At 35.2% G+C, this 21,462-nt stretch overlaps 3 protein-coding genes across 6 annotated transcripts in view; 2 read left to right on the top strand and 1 right to left on the bottom strand.

Moving 5' to 3' along the window:
- dsc2l (desmocollin 2 like) overlaps positions 1-21,462 on the top strand; it is a 1,349,056-nt gene that overhangs the window by 229,585 nt on the left and 1,098,009 nt on the right. The window lies entirely within an intron of this gene.
- The window catches only part of tns3.2 (tensin 3, tandem duplicate 2), an 817,627-nt gene that overhangs the window by 282,048 nt on the left and 514,117 nt on the right, over positions 1-21,462 (bottom strand). The gene's annotated exons all lie outside the window — the stretch shown is intronic.
- sirt5 (sirtuin 5) lies at positions 120-18,586 on the top strand. Of its 3 annotated transcripts, none has more exon segments than NM_001002605.1 (10): positions 120-235; positions 4,234-4,361; positions 5,398-5,531; positions 6,609-6,680; positions 9,238-9,391; positions 13,760-13,847; positions 13,935-13,988; positions 15,774-15,897; positions 17,600-17,715; positions 17,920-18,586. In NM_001002605.1, coding segments are annotated over 9 exon segments (918 nt in total). In that variant the 5' UTR covers positions 120-235; positions 4,234-4,258; the 3' UTR covers positions 17,993-18,586.

Raw genomic sequence — 21,462 nt, 5'->3', positions numbered from 1 at the left:
GTTGTCTTTCTGGGCCACCAAACGCCCCTCCGCGGTAACAAAAAGTGCAAGTTAATTGTATCATTTGTCGTCTCGTGGTTCGTGTTGTGCGTACAATTTTGTGTTAAAGCCGATGGCAGCGCACACGTCTTCCATGGGCTCATGATGACAGCAACTGAGTGGATGAAATAAACACAGTTTTTATTATCTTCTCTGCTGGACAATCCATCTGACGAGTCAACAGCACAACACACAGGTAAACGTTCTCTTCTCTACCTTTACATTGGACGAGAGCTGTGTGTGTTTATGTTGCATATATCTGCATGTTTTGCACACTCCGCATTGCATTGCTGTCAGTGTTTAGCCTTTAATATTTTTTACCAAAACTACAAATAAGTAGTTTTATTTATTTATTTATTTGATGGCAGTGTTGCAGCTGTGTTGCTAAACCTGCCAGGCTAGCTACTCTGGAACTCTGGTTGATTTTACAAGGTCAACTTATGTTTATTAAAGTATTATTTATTGGACTAACGTTACCCAGGTTTGTCATGTTTTTATGTTCCTGTGATCCCTCAGTAGTGCCTCATGGCATGCAAAGGGGCTGCTCCTGCTATGTTGAATAAAAAAGTTGAATAAAACTGTGCTATATAGAAAGTATGCCTGTTGAGGGGTAACACAATACCAAAGTCACTTCTTGTTAATTATAACTTCATAAATAATTAATAATCAGTGGTGAAAAATCATACAAGTAAAAGTACCATTCAGTGCGTAAAAATGTAGTGCAAGAGTAAAAATATCTGTTGTAAATATTACTCAAAGTATGAGTAAAAAGTAGCTCTTTCAAAAGTACTTAAGAGTGGTGATTATTACACTGTTAAAAGCTGATGCATTTACATGTAATTTGTGAATGTGTGTAAATGTAACATTCTGTATTGCATTTAGTTATGCCCAGCAGGCACACAACGTCATGATGTTAACATTAGGTTAGAATTGGGTTGTGATGTCAGGTGACCAAAATTCACTTTTTAGCCAGCGTCTAAGGACAAAGTTATTTTGATGTCTAATAATGAAGTCAAATGACGTTATTATTTTCTTGATTTTAGGTTGTTAGAAAGTGACCAAAATCCAATGTCGAGCCAACATCTTAAACCAACGTCATATTCATGTCAAATACTGACATTTATTCATCAGGTATGGCAACCAAAATCCAACATCTGATAGACGTCATATTGGTAACATCCACAAAACGCCAAGCTGCAACATCATTAGATGTTGTTTGGTTGATTTTAGGTTGGACATTAGACAGATGTTGGCCTGACATTGAGTTTTGACATCAACTCGATTTTCATTTCCAAAAAAAATGCCACGTCCCCACGACATTGGGGTACAACGTCAATCTGACTTCATGTTGACGTCTTGTGCCTGCTGGGTGTTTAAGGCCATTTCGGTCATCAGACAGTAAACATCCGTCATCTTCTTATCAGTGACATGCATCTAAACAGTCTTTGGGTCAATGCGTGTAAAAATTTTGGACATCTTCTTGGACAATTTTAATGCTTCAATTATAAATCACTCATGTCTTAAGGTAGTTCATTATGGTGTGATTTATCTTCTACGTGCGGTTTGATTGGACAGGACAGGAAAGGAAGTAGTTGAGTAAATGTAACAATACAGCACTAAATGTATGAAAGAAAAAGTACACATTTTAAAACTACTTAGTAAATTACAATTTCTGAGAAAAACTACTCAATTACAGTTATTACAGTATTTGTAATTAGTTACTTTACACCACTGTTAATAATATATGACATTTTTTATTCACACAGAATGAATTATGTCATTTCTCACCTTATTGTTTTTTACAAGTATGAAAATTTTGTTCAACTTGTTTTTCTCAATCAAATCTAATAGATTTCTCTTCTTACAATGACAGTTTGCTAATGTATGTATTAGGGCTGCCCCCAAATAGTCGACTAAACTTTAGTCGATATGAAGAGGGCTTGGTCGAATACATTTTCATTAGTCGGTTAGTTGCAAAAAAAATAAAAAATCACGTGAAATTACGCAATCAAGGGCTGCGCAATCAGTGTATGACATCAGCAACGAGAGATCAACGCCTAACGCCTAAACGCCTCCACTGTATTCCTTCCACATCCACTCCATCAGAGCGCATCTTTTCAAAGGCCGGCTTTATTGTGAACACGTCGAGAAGCTCCCTTCTTCCCAGCAATGTGGACAAGCTGGTGTTCCTCTCACATAATATGAAAAAAATTAAATCGAATTGAAAGCTTAGGTAAGAATGCATAATTTCCTTTTTGTAGTGTTTCTGTTTGCTATCCATTAGGCTATATATATAAAAAAACGGGTATTTTATTTTTATATCGGGTAGGCTATACAAATAAATAAATACATATTATTTTTATTTTTTCGTTTTTATATAATGCAGAAGTTGTTTTTTATTCTGTTAGAAAAATTAGTCTGATGTTTTTAATTTGTTGTTTCAGGTCAAGACTCATCCATCGTCTTAATGGCAGTTTGTGGCTTTGCTCTGATGTTTTTGATTTGTATTAGTGTTCTTGAAATTATTTGTTCCACATTTTGTCGTAAATATAGTTGTTCTAAACAATTCAATCATAATTAGGCTGTTAATTTGTTTGCTGCCTTCTTTTTTTATTCTAAGTTTTGGCGTTGTGCGATGTGCATTTATTAAGTTGTTCGTTTTTGTTAATTTTCCTTTTGAACAATATAAAAATTACATAAATTTTAATTTTCCACTGTATTTAAAAAAATGTATTTTAAAAACAGTGTATTTAAAAAAAAAACTGCGTTGTTGCTACAGTATTTATTTATTTATTTATTTTTATTTTTTGCCTAGTTTTGTACTAGGCCTAAGTTGCTAATAAGTTTATTTGATTTATTTTGAAGAACGAATTTTAGTTTATTTTATTAAAAACTGTTTTTTTTTTGTTTGTTTGTTTGACATGTAACTGTTACAGTTTGTATTTTTGATAATAAATTATTAAAATGCACAGGCAGTCTGATTGCTGTTTTTATGTCATAATTAGCCTATAACGTTCTGGTCACTGATTTTTGTGTGTAAGCACTGTATTTAAACGCTTTACTATTTCGTTTTAAGCGCTTAATTTTCGTTTTGAATGCGCTAATATCATGCTTTAGCATTTTCTGTCACGTGGAAGTGTTAAACTTCAACTTGGACTATATTCCTAGTATATACGCAAGTTATTATATTAATATCATAAATGAACGATTATTTGATTAATCGCTAAAATGCAGGAATGTTAGTCGACTAGGAATATCTTTAGTCGGGGGCAGCCCTAGTATGTATACATTATTTGTAATATAATGTATGTATGTGTATATATATATATATATATATATATATATATATATATATATATATATATATATATATATATATATATATATATATATATGTATATGTATGTATATATGTATGTATGTATATATATATATGTATATATGTATGTATATATATATATATATATATATATATATATATATATATATATATGTATGTATATATATATATATATATATATATATATATATATATATGTATGTATATATGTGTATATATATATATATATATATATATATATATATATATATATATATATATATATAAATATATATGTGTGTGTGTATATATATATATATATATATATATATATATATATATATATATATATATATATATATATATATATATATATATATATATATATATATGTATGTGTATATATATATATATATATATATATATATATATATATATATATATATATATATATATATATATATATATATGTATGTGTATATATATATATATATATATATATATATATATATATATATATATATATATATATATATTTGTAAAAAATCTACTTTTGCTATATTCTGTTATATTTTCATTTATCTACAACACTACTAGTAGAATTACTAATAACCACTTGTTAATGTCACTTTTTAATCTTTGACAATTTAATCTTTGTCATTTCTGACACATTCTTGTGTCTATTGTGAGACTATAAATGGAAGCAGGAAATAATTCAACAATTTCCCAACATGAAACACTACTTCTTGGACAGCCCTTCTTTTCTAATAAAGGAACAGAATCAGGAAGTGTTTTATTTCACTCTCTTCTTTCTGTGCATGTTTTCAGGTGAGTACACTACATTGTGGGTTGATTATACTTTTCTGATTTTCTAGCTGTGCAGCGTGACCTTTTCTTTCAATGATTGTGCGCCAGTTGTGGTGTAGTAGAGGTTCGACGTCTCACCTGTGTGCGGCAGTCAGACTCAACTGGAGATCTCCAAAGATGACCAGACCAAGCTCGGGTGAGACACCAGCACACTTAACACCGTTATCACTCCTCGAGGTTGTTGAAAATAGTGTAAACTGATCGGGTCTTACGACATGGACACATTTGAATTAAAATAATGTATCTGTGACTGTAGACCACAAAACCACAGGGCTCATGCGGTCATGGAAAACCTGGAAACGTCATGGAATTTTGACATGGCATTTTTCAGGGCTGAAAAGTTTTGGAAAAACCCCCAAATTTTAGGAAAAGTCATGGAAATTAGTTTAACAAATATCTGTACTTAAATTTAGGCTGCTCGATATTGAAAAAATCAGACATTATTTTGTATTTCTTTGATGTATATACCAGATGATTTAACAGGTTTATTTGGATTGATTGGGGGGATTTTGTTGGGGAGTGAGTCTCAAATAATTAATAACAAATAAATCACAAGCACACAAAAATACAGTATTTTATTTTGATACATTTTTAGCTGCTGTAATTTGTAGTTTATTTTTATACAATTGAAACGGATCTGTTTGATAATTTATTTTAAAATACATTTCAATGTATTTTTGCCCTTCCCTGTTTATACATCATTTGCGCCACATGGACTGTTTATCCCTTTGTGTGAGTGCTTGAGATGTGAAGAACACAAACGTCTTTGTTATGTACAGTAAATGGAAAAATCATTGGTGGATTGATGTTCATGTTTGACCAATAAAAAAAAGTTTAAATAAACAATTAACTCTCTAATTTCTACAGCTTTTACTCTGGGGGTATAATCTGCCTTTCAACTTGAAGAAAATAAAAATATGTCGGCGCAATAGCCTAGTGGTTAGTGCGCTGTAATATGGTGCAATAGCATGTCAAGTCTTGAGTTCGAATCCCGGCTCGACGACATTTCCCTACCCTACCCCCTCTCTCTCTCCCACTTCGCTTTCTGTCTCAATACTGTCCTATCTAAAAAAGGCCAAAAATAAATCTTTAAAAAAGAAAATAAAAATATTATAATTATTTATATTATCCACTGATATTTTTGCTAAGTCACATTTATATTTCCTTTGCAGATTTAACAGCATTTCGTGAGCACTTTGCTAAAGCGAAGCACATTGCTATCATTACGGGGGCTGGAGTGAGTGCAGAGAGTGGCGTACCAACCTTTAGGGGACCGGGGGGCTTCTGGAGGAAATGGCAGGCGCAGGTAAAAAACACATGTACATAATGTTTTCAGAAATGTCTCATTCAATTTCCTTTGGCTTAGTCCCTTTATTCATCAGGGGTCACCACAGTGGGGTTTTACACAGTATGCCCTTCCAGCTGCAACCCAATACTGGGAAATAATCATACACACTCATTCACACACATACACTATGGCCAATTTAGCTTATTCAATTCACCTATACTGCATGTCTTTTGACTGTGGGGGAAACTAGAGCACCCGGAGGAAACCCACACCAACACAGAGAGAACATGCAAACTTCACGCAGAAATGCCAACTGACCCAGCCTGGGCTCGAACCAGCAACCTTCTTGCTGTAAGGCGAAAGTGCTACCCACTGAGCCACCATGTCACCAAAACTGTCTCTTTTGGTGTCAAATATTAAATGAAATGAATTCATTTATTCATTTGGATAAACCCCTTGAGAAGTACCAACTCATTTTCAAGGGGGTCACAATTAATCACCCTCACATAATAATACTATCAGAAGACAAAACAAAACAAATTACACAACATGCAAAAAACATAACACAATATAACATAACAAAACAAACAAACAAAAAAAAAAAAAAAACGGGGGGAGGGGGTGGATCAGTGTACCTACATACGTATATACAGTTGAAGTCAGAATTATTAGCCCCCTAAATAATTTGTCCCCCTCTTTATTTTTTCTTCAATTTCTTTTTAACAGTAAGCAAATTTTTTTCAACACATTTCTAATCTCATTAGTTTTAATAACTCATTTTTAATAACTGATTTATTTTATCTTTGCCATGATGACAGTAAATAATATTCGACTACATAATTTTCAAGACACTTCTATACAGCTTAAAGTGACATAAAAAAAAAAAAAAAAAAAAAAAATATATATATATATATATATATATATATATATATATATATATATATATATATATATATAGATATAGATATATATAGATATATACTTGTGTGTGTCGGATATGTAACTGTTTTTTTTGTTTGTTTTATTTAAAAGGATATGGGTTAATTAACAGCAAGTTCATGCAGTTGTTACTTTTTCTGTCTCTTTGTCTTTCAGGATTTAGCAACACCTGAAGCTTTTTCTCGAGATCCTTCTTTAGTATGGGAGTTTTACCATTACAGGCGTGAGGTGGGTCACTTATTACTGACTAAATGCCTACCAGCATCATATAATATGTTACAAATGTATAAATGTTACAGCAGATGGCCCATTAAAAAAGCAGTAAAATAGATAAATCTACATTTTGTTAATTAACACATTTTTTATTCGTCATGTTTTGCATAATTGCAGTGAAGAATGTACAAGATCCAGAAATGTCTGTGTTTATTTATGGGTCTAAAATAAGCACAGCATCCACAAGGGGGTAGTGTCATTTTATTTATTAGCCCCCAAAAATCCAGGTCTCATAATGCAATGCTAAAGCAAAAATAAAAAGAAAAACACCCATAAATCACAAGTTACAGGCAAATAATTAACAGATTTTTTTTTAAACGGTTAACAAATGTATAGTTTATAGTTTGCTGATTGATTAAAGTCATTGGTAAATGTAAATTTTTTTCGAGATTATATGACAGATTAATAATAAAATTATTTAAAGGTAAATAATGGGGCGCCATGGTAGCGCACTGGGTAACACGGTCACCTCACAGCAAGAAGGTCGCTGGTTCAAGCCTCAGCTTGGTCAGTTGGCATTTCTGTGTGGAGTTTGCATGTTCTCCCCATGTTCGCGTGGGTTTCCTCCGGGTGCTCTGCTTCCGCAGTCAAAAGACATGTGTTATGAATCATTTCAATGTGGCGACTGCACTAGCCCATGAACGCTTCCTGCTTGTCACCAAACTATTTCAGAACTTTAACAAGAGGCAAATTAATCATATCTTAATGATAAAATGGCTGCCATAACATTATTTATCAATGTGTGGAGTTTTCTGGATTATTGAAAGCTATGGAAATTCAAAATGTAATACAGGAAATACATTAGGACCTTTGGTATTGTTTACATCCCTCAAAATGGTCTATAGGGGAATTGTGTCAGCTAAAAATTCTCTGTGGTGTATGTGTGTGAATGTGAGTGTGTGGATGTTTCCCAGTGATGGGTTGCAGCTGGAAATGCATCCGCTGCGTAAAACATATGCTGGATAAGTTGGAGGTTCATTCCGCTGTGGTGACCTCAGGTTAATAAAGGGACTAGGCCGAAAAGAAAATGAATGAAGGTAAATAATAATGCCCCTAGTCCTCATTTCCAGGTTGCAGACATCATCCCTGAGCCATAATAATAGCAGTTGTAGCTGAAACAACAAGCATTTAAATGTAATGCAGAAAGATACAGAAATGTGATGGTTAAGGGGTAGTTCACCCAAAAAATTCTCACTCTTTTTATTTTTATTATTTTTTTTTATACAATTCCTCAAGTGGTTTAAAGCCTATGAGTTACTTTCTTTTGTTGAACGAAATTTGTCAAAGAAAGGTGAAAACCTGTAACCATTGACTTTTATTGTAGATCAAACAAACACTATGAAAGTCGATGGTTACAGGTTTCCAGCATTCTTCAAAATATCTTCTTTTGCATTCAACTGAAGAAAGTGTTGGGATAAATTGCAGATCGTCTGTGTGTTTCCTCAGTAAGCTGGAGTTCCAGGAAGGCAACAAAAACTGAGATGTGAATCAAACAGTTTATTGCTCTCTTCTGAAGAAGACTGGGGTATTCTTAGCTTTACATCATACTCAAGGTTACATGGGCTGTGAATACGTGCAAATATTCAGCTCAGTTAAGCAGAACAATTTTATCCAGTGCTCAAGAATGTCAAGGCGTCTAGTACAGGGACAACTTACAAAAAGATAAGACACAGTAAGAAAAACAGAATATTTGAAGAGTGACTACATGGATATTTCTTTCAGAAAGTAACTCATAAAGGCTTTAAACCACTTGAGGAATAGTAAAAAAAAAAGAGTGAGAATATTTTTGGGTGAATTACCTCTTTACCATCACATTTCTGTATTATTCTGCATTACGTTTAAATGCTTGTTGTTTCAGCTACAACTGCTATTATTATGGCTCAGGGATGATATCTGCAACCTGGAAATGATGACTAGGGGCATTAATATTTACCTTCATTCATTTTCTTTTTGGCTTAGTCACTTTATTAACCTGTAACCATTGACTTTCATTGCAGATCAAACAAATACTATGGAAGTCGATGGTTACAGGTTTCCAGCATTCTTCAAAATATCTTCTTTTGTGTTGAACTAAAGATAGACACTCATTTTGGTTTGGAACAATTAAAGGGTGAAAATATGATAGCAGAATTTTAATTTTTGGTTGAACTATCCCTTTAAAAGTCTTTGTATGAGCACACAAACATCAGTCAAACATATTATAATAATGATTATTATCAATAATTATTATTAAATACAAGTGATAAGCTGCATCCTACTAGGATCTTAAAGGAATAGTTCACCCACAAAGTTTAATTCTGTCATAACTCACACTTGTTCCAAGCATGTATGTGTTAATTTTAATTAAAAAAACAAATCATTTTTGCTCATCACCATCACTCTTCAAAAAGCTACCTTTATGTTCAGCAGAAAATATGAAATCGTTCAAGTTTGGACAAACTTGAGGGTGGGTAATTGGGAAGTTAGTTTTAATTTCAGGTTGAACTATGTCTTCATTTAATTGAACATGCAGGTAATGCGCAGTAAGATGCCGAATCCAGCACATCTGGCTATAGCAGAGTGTGAGGCTCGTCTCGGCCAGCAGGGGCGCTCTGTGGTGATCATCACCCAAAACATTGATGAACTGCACCATCGGGCTGGGTCTAAACATGTCTATGAGATCCACGGTGAGACTACAGCTACTCAAACCAGGACTGGACCATCTTAGTATATTAATTATTGGAAATAAATAAATATTGGAAATATTTTGAAAATAGAGTCATTTTACAAATCCCCTAGATTTAAACAGTTTAGCTTAATCGTTTTAATTAATTCAGCCGATCTTTAGCTCTGGCAGGAGCACTTTAGCTTAGCTTAGCATAGATCATTGAATCAGATTAGACCAGTAGCATCTTGCTCAAAAATGACCAGAGTTTTTTTTCAATTGATAATTGATCATTTTTCCATTTAAAGATTGACTCTTCTGTAGGGTTGCCACTTTTGATACAAAAAAATAAGGGACGCATACTGCAGCGGGTTCCATATCCTTTGGGGGCATAGACCACAGTGATCACAGGCCCAATAGCATACCAGTGGTGGTAAATCGCAACTTGAAATATGTTTTCAGGAAAGTATGAACACTTGGGGCTCTATTTTGACGGTCCATGAGCAGATCGCAAAACGCAGGGCGCAAATGCTTTCAGGGCGTGTCAGAACGCATTTTTGCTAATTTACGGACGGGAAAATGCGCTTTGCGACAAGGCGCATGGTCTAAAAGGGTTGAGTTTATTTTCTTAATGAGTTATAGGTGTGTTTTGAGAATAAACCAATTAGAGTCTCATCTCCCATTACCTTTAAGAGCCAGCTGCGTCGCGCAAAGAGCACATTCGCTATTTAAAGGACGCAAAGTAAGTCTAAGTGGAAAAAAATGAGCATTTCACAAGCAAACAGTTAACAGTTTTTTAACAGAAAACTGTTAAACAGAGCATCTACTGCGTGAGAATGAGAGATAATGGATCACTTTCACTTTCGCTCTTATATAGGGAAACCTTTACGCACAGACATCAATTAGTCTATAAATAAATAATTTTGTTTGTTAAGCGCAAAAATTTGTTTCAAAACTATTTCTAAATTCAGTTATAATTTCTAGCAAACGAATAAATGAATAATAATGACCAAGTGTGGTCAAAATAATGAGTTATTTCCAAATACACCTGCCATGCCCCATATGGTCTAAAACCTGACAGGTGGGGAAATCTAAGCTTGTTTTTAATAAAACAAATATAAATATGGATATAATAAATAATACTGCTAATAATAATAACATTATACTAAAGCAAATTGTTATGAATGAACTGAAAAAGCCTCCCGAGATGAAGAAGACATAAAAGCAGTAATTTTTCATATTTATTTAGGCTAGAAAATAATATGTTTTGTAATATTTTAATCCTTTATATTTATATCCTATATCTATTCTTATTATATCCTATATATATCCTTAATATTTAATTTTTTTCATATGTAAAGATATTTGCCTATTGCTCTCTTGTGCGTATTAAGCAGTGTGTTAGCTATGCGCAACTCTGCGCCGGAGTTTAGACCGGGTTAGTTTTGGTCTATTGAAAAATCTATTATAGTTTCTCAAAATAGCAACGCGCCAGCGGTCCGCCTCAGAACGCCTCCCTTTTAAGACCAGAACGCCTATGGGCGCACAAATGAGCGCAAATGCATTTGCTATTTAAACAGCGTAGTGTAACGCCTCAAAACGACTCTTGCGCCAAGCTGAAACTATCAAAAGAGTACTGCGCTGCGCCTTGCGCCACACTGCGCCGCGTGTATGATAGGGCCCTTGGACATTAAAATAAACTTTTATTGAAATCTGTGTAAATAGATGCAGTCAGTCTTTCTCTTTTACAACTCTGCAGTACTTATATAGCTGACATTAACTCAGCTGCTGTAGCCTAGAGGTGAGGAGAAAATACTAATGAACCTAATTTTAAAGGCTAGTATTGATAAAAGATTTTGGCTAAAATATTTGTCATTATTTGCAGTAACAACTATCCAAACATGGAAACAGCACATACATAAACTAGATACAAACATTAGCTACTCTGTAAAAAATGATATGATCAATTAGTCCTGACAGCATCACTGTTGCCAACTATTTTCAACGAAAAGGCGATAAGCTCTGCCCGAAAAGTCTCTAAAAGTCGCTAGATTTTGTCATATGTTAATTTGCATGTTACTGACGTCATCACGTTCTACCGTTTCTGTTTGTTTAACATCCTGAGCCTAAGGTTAATAAAGAGGTATTTATATTTGCACTACACTTTATACAGTATATACATGTAAATGTAACTAAATTTATTGCTGTTTGAGTACAGTATATCAGTATAGATGTGTAGTGAATTTGCAGCTCTCAGACGTAATAAACTCCGACAAGTTCTGAAACTCTTACTTAAAATATCTGTAATTGTTAACAAGAAAAGAATAAAAGGTGAAATTAAATTGTTAAAAAATAAAGGAGAAGTAAATCAGTTTGACTGTACAAGGGAAATACCTTCACGGTGCCGGTGCTAAATAATTTGCCGTCGGTACGTAAAGAGGTGATTGCTCTCGGGCTGCAGGTGGGAGAGGCTGCTGTATGAGGACTGGGACGCCTGTCTGCTCTGAGGTGGGGGAGGAGCTGGCGGCATCACTCGCAGCTCGTTCAGAAGAGTAGGGACGGTACAGTATGGACAAACGACAGTCTATAAAAATCTCCAGTAACACAAAAAAGTCGCTAGATTTGTCGCTAGTCGCTTTTTTGAAAATTTGTCGCTAGAGGGGGGGGAGGGGGGGGGGGGGGGGAGTCTGAAAAGTCGCTAAATCTAGCGACAAAGTCGTTAATTTGGCAACACTGGACAGCGTATGTTTTTAGGTCATTTTAACTTACTGAACTAAGTTAATCATGTTCTATCTTAATTTTATAAGTTATGCAAGCTGTTTTAAGTCAGTTTAATATAATATAAGTTCAATGAACTCATGATTAATTCGATTCAGCTTAAAAAAAATTAGGCAACCAGGATTTTTTTTACAGTGTAGTAAAGTTTTCAAATAGCCTATTTCTAATTTTATAATATGGAAATTTGCCATTTACTAGTTTCTTTATTTTACATTAGCATTATGTTTGTTAATGTATTAAATAAAATGTTTGAAGTATTAAATTAATGCTAATATGCCTGACTTAACCTTAAAAAATAAATCATACTCTTTCATTGGAATGTGATCCACTTACATTATATTCACAGAATTTTTACAAATTACAATTTGTGAGCCAGTGAATGAAAACCAGGCCAAATCTAATTCTGAGATAAAGTTTGATTGTAGCCATTTATTTCACTGTAATTTCAGTTGTTGACACTGTTTTACTCAGTTAATATTAAATACATATATTAGTATTATTTTCACAGACTGTTCCTTATTTCATCTAGAAAACAGTAAATTACAAAAAAAACAATACAGCTAGATTTTGACAGACTGGGTCACATTTTTAACATTATTAAGTAATTAACCTAAATATTGTTGATAATGATTACACTGTCACATGTCTGCTTCGAGAGAGACTTGGGGTACGAAGTCTGACTGCTTTGATTTTTGCAAGCTCTGTCATTGCGGGAATGCTGCTCTCCGGAGGCATGTTGTACCACAGACCACCATGAGCCACTAAGAACGCTCTCTGACAAATCATGCAGTTGGCTTAATAACAATTTCTAACACTCTGCAGCAGGTATTTGTTTCCTCCCACTCTCTGCAGTATTTTTTCAGTCGCTTGCGTTAAAACTCTGAAACTTTAAGACGCTAAGGGTTACCAGGAGAAGCACCTGCCATTACTTTTTGTCAAGACTTGACAGACTCTGCTTAAAAGAGCCGCCCTCCTCACTGGACAGTTAAAAAGACCAATCAAACTAACGATGACATCAAGTATTACCCAATCAAAAGTAGGAAATGAGGCATCTTCATAAAATGTGTGGGATGATCTGCATGAAAAGCTGCTTTTGAAGAATTATAAAAATACTGGACAAAATACGGGACGATTCCATATTTTAAGGGACGTGTGGCAACCCTACTCTTCTGTACATTGTTACATTGTGTGGTGAGGGAGACAGAAATGAAAAGTTGATATTTTCTAGGGTGATCATGGCTAGAATGAGAGTATATTTCCTAGCATATCATCCTAGAAAATAGCAACTTTCCATTTCTGTCTCTCTTAGTACAAAATGTACTGTAACTACAGAAGAGTCGAGCTGCGAAAAGGAAAATTATCAAAATGCTAACGGTCGAATCTGGTTCAATGATTTTTGCTAAGCTAAAAGTTCTCCCACCAGACCTAGAGATTGACTGAGTGCATTCAGAAATGGTAAAACTCTACTGATTAACCCTAGGGAACTTGTAAAATGACCCTATTTTCAAAAAGAGGTGGAGTCTACCTTTAACAGAACTGAAACTTATTGATTATCTGTCCATGCAAACGGTGTTTCTAGTCAAGGTTATTCACTTCATCCTTCGCTCTCCAGGTAGTCTGTTTAAAACCCGCTGTATGAGCTGTGGAGAAGTCAAAGCAAACCACAAGAGCCCAATTTGTCCTGCTCTGGATGGAAAAGGGTAAAAGCTCATGCAAACAAATCAACATAATTTCATCAAATTTTTAAGAAACTGCACTCTCTTATTTCCTTTTTTTTTGCTTTTCAGAGCACCCGACCCGAATACCAAGGAAGCCAGAATTCCAGTCGAGCTGCTGCCTAGGTTTGCCTGGTCTTTTTTTAAAGACGTTGATCAAAAAATTGAAGCCAAATTAGAATCTGCTATTTCTTGTGCATGCAATTCTGCATTTAAATTTAAAAGGATGTTTCTTTTTTCTTTTGTTATAGAAGCAAATAATACTTATATTCACTCTGCCTGCAATAAATTGATTAAAAAATTAATCAATAAAGACTAAGTTCAAATAAAATCAGCATTTAAAATCTGAAGGATTATATGAGGCTGAAAAATAAGGCTGCACAATATTCATTCATTCATTTTCCTTTCGGCTTAGTCCCTTTATTAATCTAGGGTCGCCACAGTGGAATGAACCACCAATTTATTCAGCATAAGTTTTACAAAGCAGATGCTCTTCCAGCTGCAACCCATCTCTGGGAAACATCCATACACACTTATTTACACACATACACGTCTTTGGACTTGTGGGGAAAACCGGAGCACCCGGAGGAAACCCACGCAAACATGGGGAGAACATGCAAACTCCACACAGAAATGCCAACTGACACAGCAGAGGCTCGAACCAGCAACCTTCTTGCTGTGAGGCAACTGTATAACTGTATATATCAAAAATAAAACAAATATTGTATTAACATGGGTGTATGTCACATTGCATAGTGAATTTTGCAAATAATTACTAAAACATATACTAAATTAAACAACTTGAAGGAGACTGAAATTAAATTTTAAACATGAATTAAAAATGTAATTAAAATAAGAAATTTACATGCATTTCATGTATTAAAAAGTGTTATTAGATATTTTTATTCAATTTTTTTATCTTTATTTTTTAGTTCAACAAAATGAAAAAAAATTGAATAAAATCTTAGAAAAAACTACATTTTTCCAACTTTTGTCCAAATACTTTTATTTTCTTTGCAGATGAAGACCGCAATGAAACCTCTTATACTAAAGAATGAATACTTATTTTCAAACAGAGCTATTTAATACACAACAATTCAATCTGTATCAAAACAAACAAAAATAAATTATAAAAGAAATCCAGTAATGTGCATTCTATAAGACAGTACTTTGTTTTTCAGAGTCACAGTAACTCTTATCTGTACACAGCAAAGTGTCACCAAAACCAAACCTTGTGTCAAAAATTTGAATCTTAATTGCGAAAAAGAATCACGAGTGCAAGAATCAGCCTTGAACCATTTAATGCAGCATAGCGTCACTGAATTCCGTGCAGGCACAGATCCACATTAGGGCCGCCTTAAATCGACTGTGCAAAGATGACTTTAGACTAACAACTCTCAAGAACATCAGCAATGATGAACATAAAAGCAGGAGTTATGTTTTGTGTAGCAACAAATCTAATCAGATGCTTCTGGAATGCAGACCTCAGCCTTCCTTTACTGTAAACACACTGTAAGTCTGTTTAATTTTGCCATGCATTGAGAAATTAGGACTGCCCTGGTGACATTATAAAAACATTATAGCTGTACATCAGGAGGAAATATTAATAATAATAAACATCACTACAGAAATTGAATTATTATGTATTGAATAGCTCTATTTGAAAGTAATTAATCATTCTTCAAAGAAAATAAAAATATCTGGACAAAAGCTGGAAAAATCGAGTGTTTATTCTTAATTGTTTTTCCATTTATTTAATACGTTTTTTTTTTGTTTTTTTTTGAAGTTATAAATCCAAGATAAATAAAATCGTAAGAATAGTAGCAGCTTTTCTCCAGCAGTGGGCAGCAGATGTCCACATGTCTGATATTTCATGTAAAGTATGTTATGGTTTTTTTGTACTGTTTGTAGGTGCGAAAGGAAGAGCTGTAACGGATTGCTGAGGCCTCATGTGGTTTGGTTTGGAGAAACGCTGGACTCAGATATTCTCACTGCTGTGGAGCGCGAGCTGGAAAAGTGTGATCTCTGTTTAGTGGTGAGGGATTACGAATGAACTCACTGACAAGAAATAAAGCATTTTAAAGCATCAAGTCGGGGACAAACGTTATGCTTACACCCCTGTTCAACTTTCTATAGTGCTTCATGGCCTGTTCACAGCAAGCATGACAACTATAAATATACACTCACAGGCCACTTTATTAGGTATGCTTGTCCATGAGGCAATGAAAATTTCTAATCAGCCAATCACATGGCAGCAACTTAATAGATTTAGGCATGTAGACATGGTTAAGACGATTTGCTGCAGTTCAATCCGAGCATCAGAATGGGGAAGAAAGGTGAACATGGCATGATTGTTTTTGCCAGACGGGCTGGTCTGAGTATTTCTGATCTACTGGGATTTTCACACACAACCATCACTAGGGTTTATATCTAGACCATGTGATTATAGCTGACCATGTTCATCCCTTTATGAACTTTATCTTCTGATGGCTACTTCCAGCAGGATAGCACACCATGTCACCAGATCTCAATCCAATAGAGCACCTTTAATGGGGTGGAATGGGAGATTCGCATCATGAATGTGCAGTCAACAAATCTGCAGCAACTACGTGATGCTTTCATGTCAATATGGAGCAAAATCTCTGAGGAATATTTCCAGTACCTTGTTGAATCTAAACCATGAAGAATTAAAGCAGTTCTGAAAGCAAAAGGGGGTCCAACCAGTGTACCTAATAAAGTGGCTGGTAAATGTAAATATATTGATAAATATATAATTTCGTTCAAAATGTTGAAGGATAAAAATGTGCTTAATTGTAGTTTATGGTTTTCATCAAGCACAACCCCTTAGCAGCAGATATTTTCAGTGTGCTACTAGCGCGTCTGACCTGTAAAGCTTTATTTATTGATGTATTAAGCTAATCTAAAAAAAGCGATTGTAGTCAGTGGGGTAGAATGAAAATGACAAACTATCCTGAACAATTTCAAAGAAGGGAACACAAAGATTTTCAAACAAGCGTTGGATACTTCAGGCACTTTTATTTGTATTCAACTTCAATTTTCGATTCTAGTTTGAAGAACTTCAATGTTTTTTTATCAATCTTTTCATAGTATAATCAATTGTTTTCCACTGTAGATAGTCATTTTAACTTTAAATAAACCCACAACCCATACAATTACCAACTCTAAGCTTTTTATTAAAAAAAAAAAATGTTCAACTCCATTTATTATAATGGTTTAATTATTTTCCATACAATAACATTTGTTTAAAAGTGCTCCATGTATTTACTGCTGAGGACACAGAGCTGGACAGATTGTTGTGCATACATTCAGTTTATTATAGTTTTTAAAACTGAAAACATTTGTTCTTTTTTATTTTAAAGAAAGTGCATGTTGAAAAAATGTGTATGGATACAAGTAGAGCTTGCTTGTTTTTAAACTATTTAAAATATTTTGATTAGAATATAAAATAAATAATAAAATATTCACATTTTTTATTATTCATTTATTATTGTATTATTAAATGTATTTAATTATAATAAAAAAAATATTGATTTGGCCAATAAAAATCTTTTCCATCTGGGCCATTTGAAAAATTCCTTTAGCCCTCTATGAGTCCAAGATTTGATGCATAATAGTCTTAAAAATGTCTTAGAAAGTCTTAACTTGGTGAAACCTGCAGAAACCTTGGATCAGTGTTTGCGTAAATCATGTCTCTTACGTTGTTTTCTCATCTCTAGGTGGGCACATCCTCCATAGTTTACCCAGCGGCCATGTTCGCCCCTCAGGTGGCATCTCGGGGAGTGCCTGTAGCCGAATTCAACATGGAGTGCACACCTGCTACCCAACGCTTCAAGTAAGACAAACAAATTCGAAAAAAACACTCTCTTTACATGAGTCACAGAGATGCCTCTCTGTCGGCCATTTAACACACAGATGTTCAATCGTTCAAACACGGACTCAAAGTGACGTCTTTCGCTGGCACATTTGAGAAAACACTGAAGCATAGATTTGACGCAAGTAATTGAACGCCTGCGTGTGGTTTATTTCTCACCAACAGATATCACTTTGAGGGTCCTTGTGGCTCGACGTTGCCCCCCGCGCTGGAACGCCATGAGAGCGAGGCTGTTTAAGGGGAAAGAAGGCATGACCCATCTGTTCGCCGCATTGAGCACTTTAGCTAAGATGGTTCAGGATTGGCTCATGCCTTTGTGGGATTGGTTTGTGTGAAGATTTACTGCTAAATGATTGGCTGGAGTTTAGGTTTGTTAAATGACTTATGAGTGCTTGCATGGCCTATGTTTTGTATTTGGCTGTGTTTCTTAACTATATAAATGGTACGATCAAAAAGTCATGACAACCTATGTTATTTTGACTTATTTAATATGTTAATCAGGTTTCAGTTTTAGTTATAGTGCACCTATTTTACTCCTTTTAAAAGATGTAAGATACGACTTTGGAATGTGTCACCAGAATGTGTCAATTTAGTTTCAGCTCAAAATACCGGTCAGATAATTATATAATGTAAAATATGCCATTTTTGGTGTCTGATCACAATATAGGTGTTTTAGTAGCCTGTGGCTTCAAATCCAAATGAGCTCCCTATCCACCGCTCACACGTGCTTGTCTGCTTCTCCTGTGTCACAGCAGATAAACAGCAGTCAGTGATAGAGACAAACATGGATGAAGCTGAAATAAAGCCACAAATTAAAAATACAGAGTAAGTTTATTTAACGTATTTGTGGTGGAGTCTATTCAAGCCTTTCTGAAATGATGAGTCTCACACAAATGCCGTTTGCGGTACACACACTTATGCACATTTACTAACACTATGTGGTTAAGAATTACATAGCGATTTTACTGTGTGTATTACAAACATGCTGTTTTAAAAACTTATACAATTAATTATTGAGGGGCAGCTGATCACAGAGAGTTGCAACATATATTTGAATCCCAGTTTCTTTGCAAATAATGTTTTGTGTATACACGATATTATAAAAACTTGGCACCTGTCAATCAATTCAGTTGGGGGGTGAAAACCCCACTCTTATGTCGCGGTGTGGTGGGCCTCAAAATCACTGGGATTTGGATCTTATTTTTAATGCCAGTAACTTTTTAAAAAGAGACTTGTCTTTATATCACTCCAATATTACAGTGGACACAGTATACCTACACACAGTTCTGTCCAAACAGCCAGGCAATAAGAAGTCTTAAACCCACGCTCATTCTGAAAACGTAGTCCCGTGGACGTTTCTGGAGACAGCGAAAAACGTCCCGGGAGTTATGTATGGCTGCATTTCATTTTTTAAGCAAACGCTACGGGGCGGTGTGACGCCGTTCCCTTTCGCGCTTGCCGGCTGACTGCTTACCTCCGTGTGGAGGGCTTTCCCGCTGCAGTCAGTTTGTCCTGTCAGCTCATCGTGTGTGTCGGCGGACTTCAGATGCAGAGAGGAGGAGTTGACAAAGGCATCCGGGTTCGAGTCCTGGGAAAAGCGGTTCCAGAAGTCAGGTAAGACAAAAACAGAATCCAAAAAATAAAGTGAACGAGTTCATAACAGGGTGAGAATTTGGTGAAATCCGAAAACGTGGTAAAAAAAAACTGACGAGGGCTTTCCTTTTTCTAGATGGCTTTTCTAAATTGTTGCTCTGGTTTAGGGAAGTGAACGGGTCAATCTGTAAAACTGGTTGGGTTCAGGGAAGGAGGAGGGTGGGTCAGCCGATTGGCCAGTCGCGAAGTCAATCATTCGGTCAGTCAGACAGCGGCCTCTGGTAGGTTGACACGAGAACAGCGCGGGCGCGAACGGCACTCGCGAGAGACGTTCGAGATACGAAAAATCACATAATAGCGGCCTCTTCCGGATTCGCGAAAACAAAAACTGCACAAATACGTACCTCCCGGGACATATTCCGCGGTCTCCAGAAACATCCGCTGGACTACGTTTTCAGAATGAGCCTGGGTTGGAAGTCTTGTGTATATATAAACTTAAAAGGCTGTTTCCTAGTAAAAGTTCTTATTTTATATTAAGTCATTAAAAAAAGATGTGTTCAAACCAAATTGGTGATTTGCCTTTAAATAGTTTTTTCCAGATGAAAATTGTGTTTGTAAATGTTAAATATTTTTATATTTTAAAGACGTAAGACAGTTCTGTTTAATACTGAATAACTATTCATATTCAATAGTAGTCTGATAAGCATAAGCATTATTATGAGCATGTTTTTGGAAATCTCATGATATATTTTTGACCACAGGTTCGCACCTCACTCAAGGTTCTCAGCAAGTTTATAATGTAGTCAAAAATGCTAATGTGCATAAAGACATAAATGGCTGACAGCCAAAATGGCCAATACTTTAATGTTGAATATCAGTTTGATTTTGTTTTAAATGTAGTGAGACCAGTCTTGTGATTTTTGCATAAACTGTTCAGCAGTGGTGTAAAATAACTAATTACAAATACTCAAATTACTGCAATTGAGTAGTTTTTCTTTGGAATTGTAATTTACTAAGTAGTTTTAAAAATGTGTGTACTTTTTTCCCTTGAGTACATTTATAGTGCAGTATCAGTACTTTTAATTGAATTTAATTCACCTTTATTTCTATAGCGCTTTCACAATGTAGATTGTGTCAAAGCAGATTCACATAGAAGATCATAGTAAATTGAAACGGTGTCAGTTCAGCTTTCAGTGTTTAAGTTCAGTTCAGTTTAACTCAGTTCAGTGTGGTTTAATAATCACTACTGAGAGTCCAAACACTAAAGAGCAAATCCAACGATGCGCAGCTCTACAGATCCTAAACCATGCAAGCCAGTGGCGACAGCGGCGAGGAAAAAAATTTACCAATTGGCGAAAGTGAAGAATTAAAAAACCTCGAGAGAAACCAGGCTCAATTGGGCACAACCATTTCTCCTCTGGCCAAACGTCTTGTGCAGAGTTGCAGTCTGGGCACCAGAGGCTGGAGAATGCTGGACCTCAGCGAAGACTAGTCTGTCCCTGGAGCGTCACAGGAATCAGTCACATGCTCTCCACTCCTCCTTGACCACCACAGCAGCTGCTCAGGATACGGCCTGGTCCAGGATATGGAAAGCTTGGGATCATCTTGTCGCTGGTCTTGGGTCGAATCAGTGGCGCTGCATAGTCCGAGTATCCCCAAGTGGAAATAGAGAATACACATAATAATTAGCGTAGCTGCTGTTCTGCATATAAACGAGATGCAGGAACCTGCATTATAATCACATCAAAAACTACCTGAAGACATGGGTGATTTTTTGAATTGCAGCAAATTATTTGGAAGATTAACATTGTCCAAGAAGATGTCCAAACCTTTATATGCATTGACCCAGAGACTGTTTAAAGGCATGTCACTTATGAAAGATGACGGATGTTTGATGTATGATGACCGAAATTGCCTTAAACACCCAGCAGACACAAGACGTCAACATGACGTCAGATTGATGTTGTACCCTAACTTCATGGAGGTTGAAATGAAAATCGGGTTAACGTCAGAACTCGACATCAGGCTGATGTCAATGTCCAACATTCAACCTAAACCTAACTATATTTACATTTACATTTAGTCATTTAGCAGACGCTTTTATCCAAAGCGACT

The sequence above is a fragment of the Danio rerio genome, chromosome 20 (assembly GCF_052040795.2).
Source record: "Danio rerio strain M-AB ecotype USA chromosome 20, GRCz13ab, whole genome shotgun sequence".
NCBI lineage: Eukaryota > Metazoa > Chordata > Actinopteri > Cypriniformes > Danionidae > Danio > Danio rerio.
Note: the sequence above shows the minus strand (reverse complement) of the source record. Positions and strands in the feature narration are given on the sequence as shown.

What these genes read in the sequence shown, in the direction of transcription:
- sirt5 (XM_087296598.1), top strand. An exon ending in CCTGCTCTGGATGGAAAAGG is followed by an intron (nt 13,848 to 13,934) that starts GTAAAAGCTCAT and finishes TTTGCTTTTCAG; the next exon opens with AGCACCCGACCCGAATACCA. An exon ending in CCAGTCGAGCTGCTGCCTAG is followed by an intron (nt 13,989 to 15,773) that starts GTTTGCCTGGTC and finishes TACTGTTTGTAG; the next exon opens with GTGCGAAAGGAAGAGCTGTA.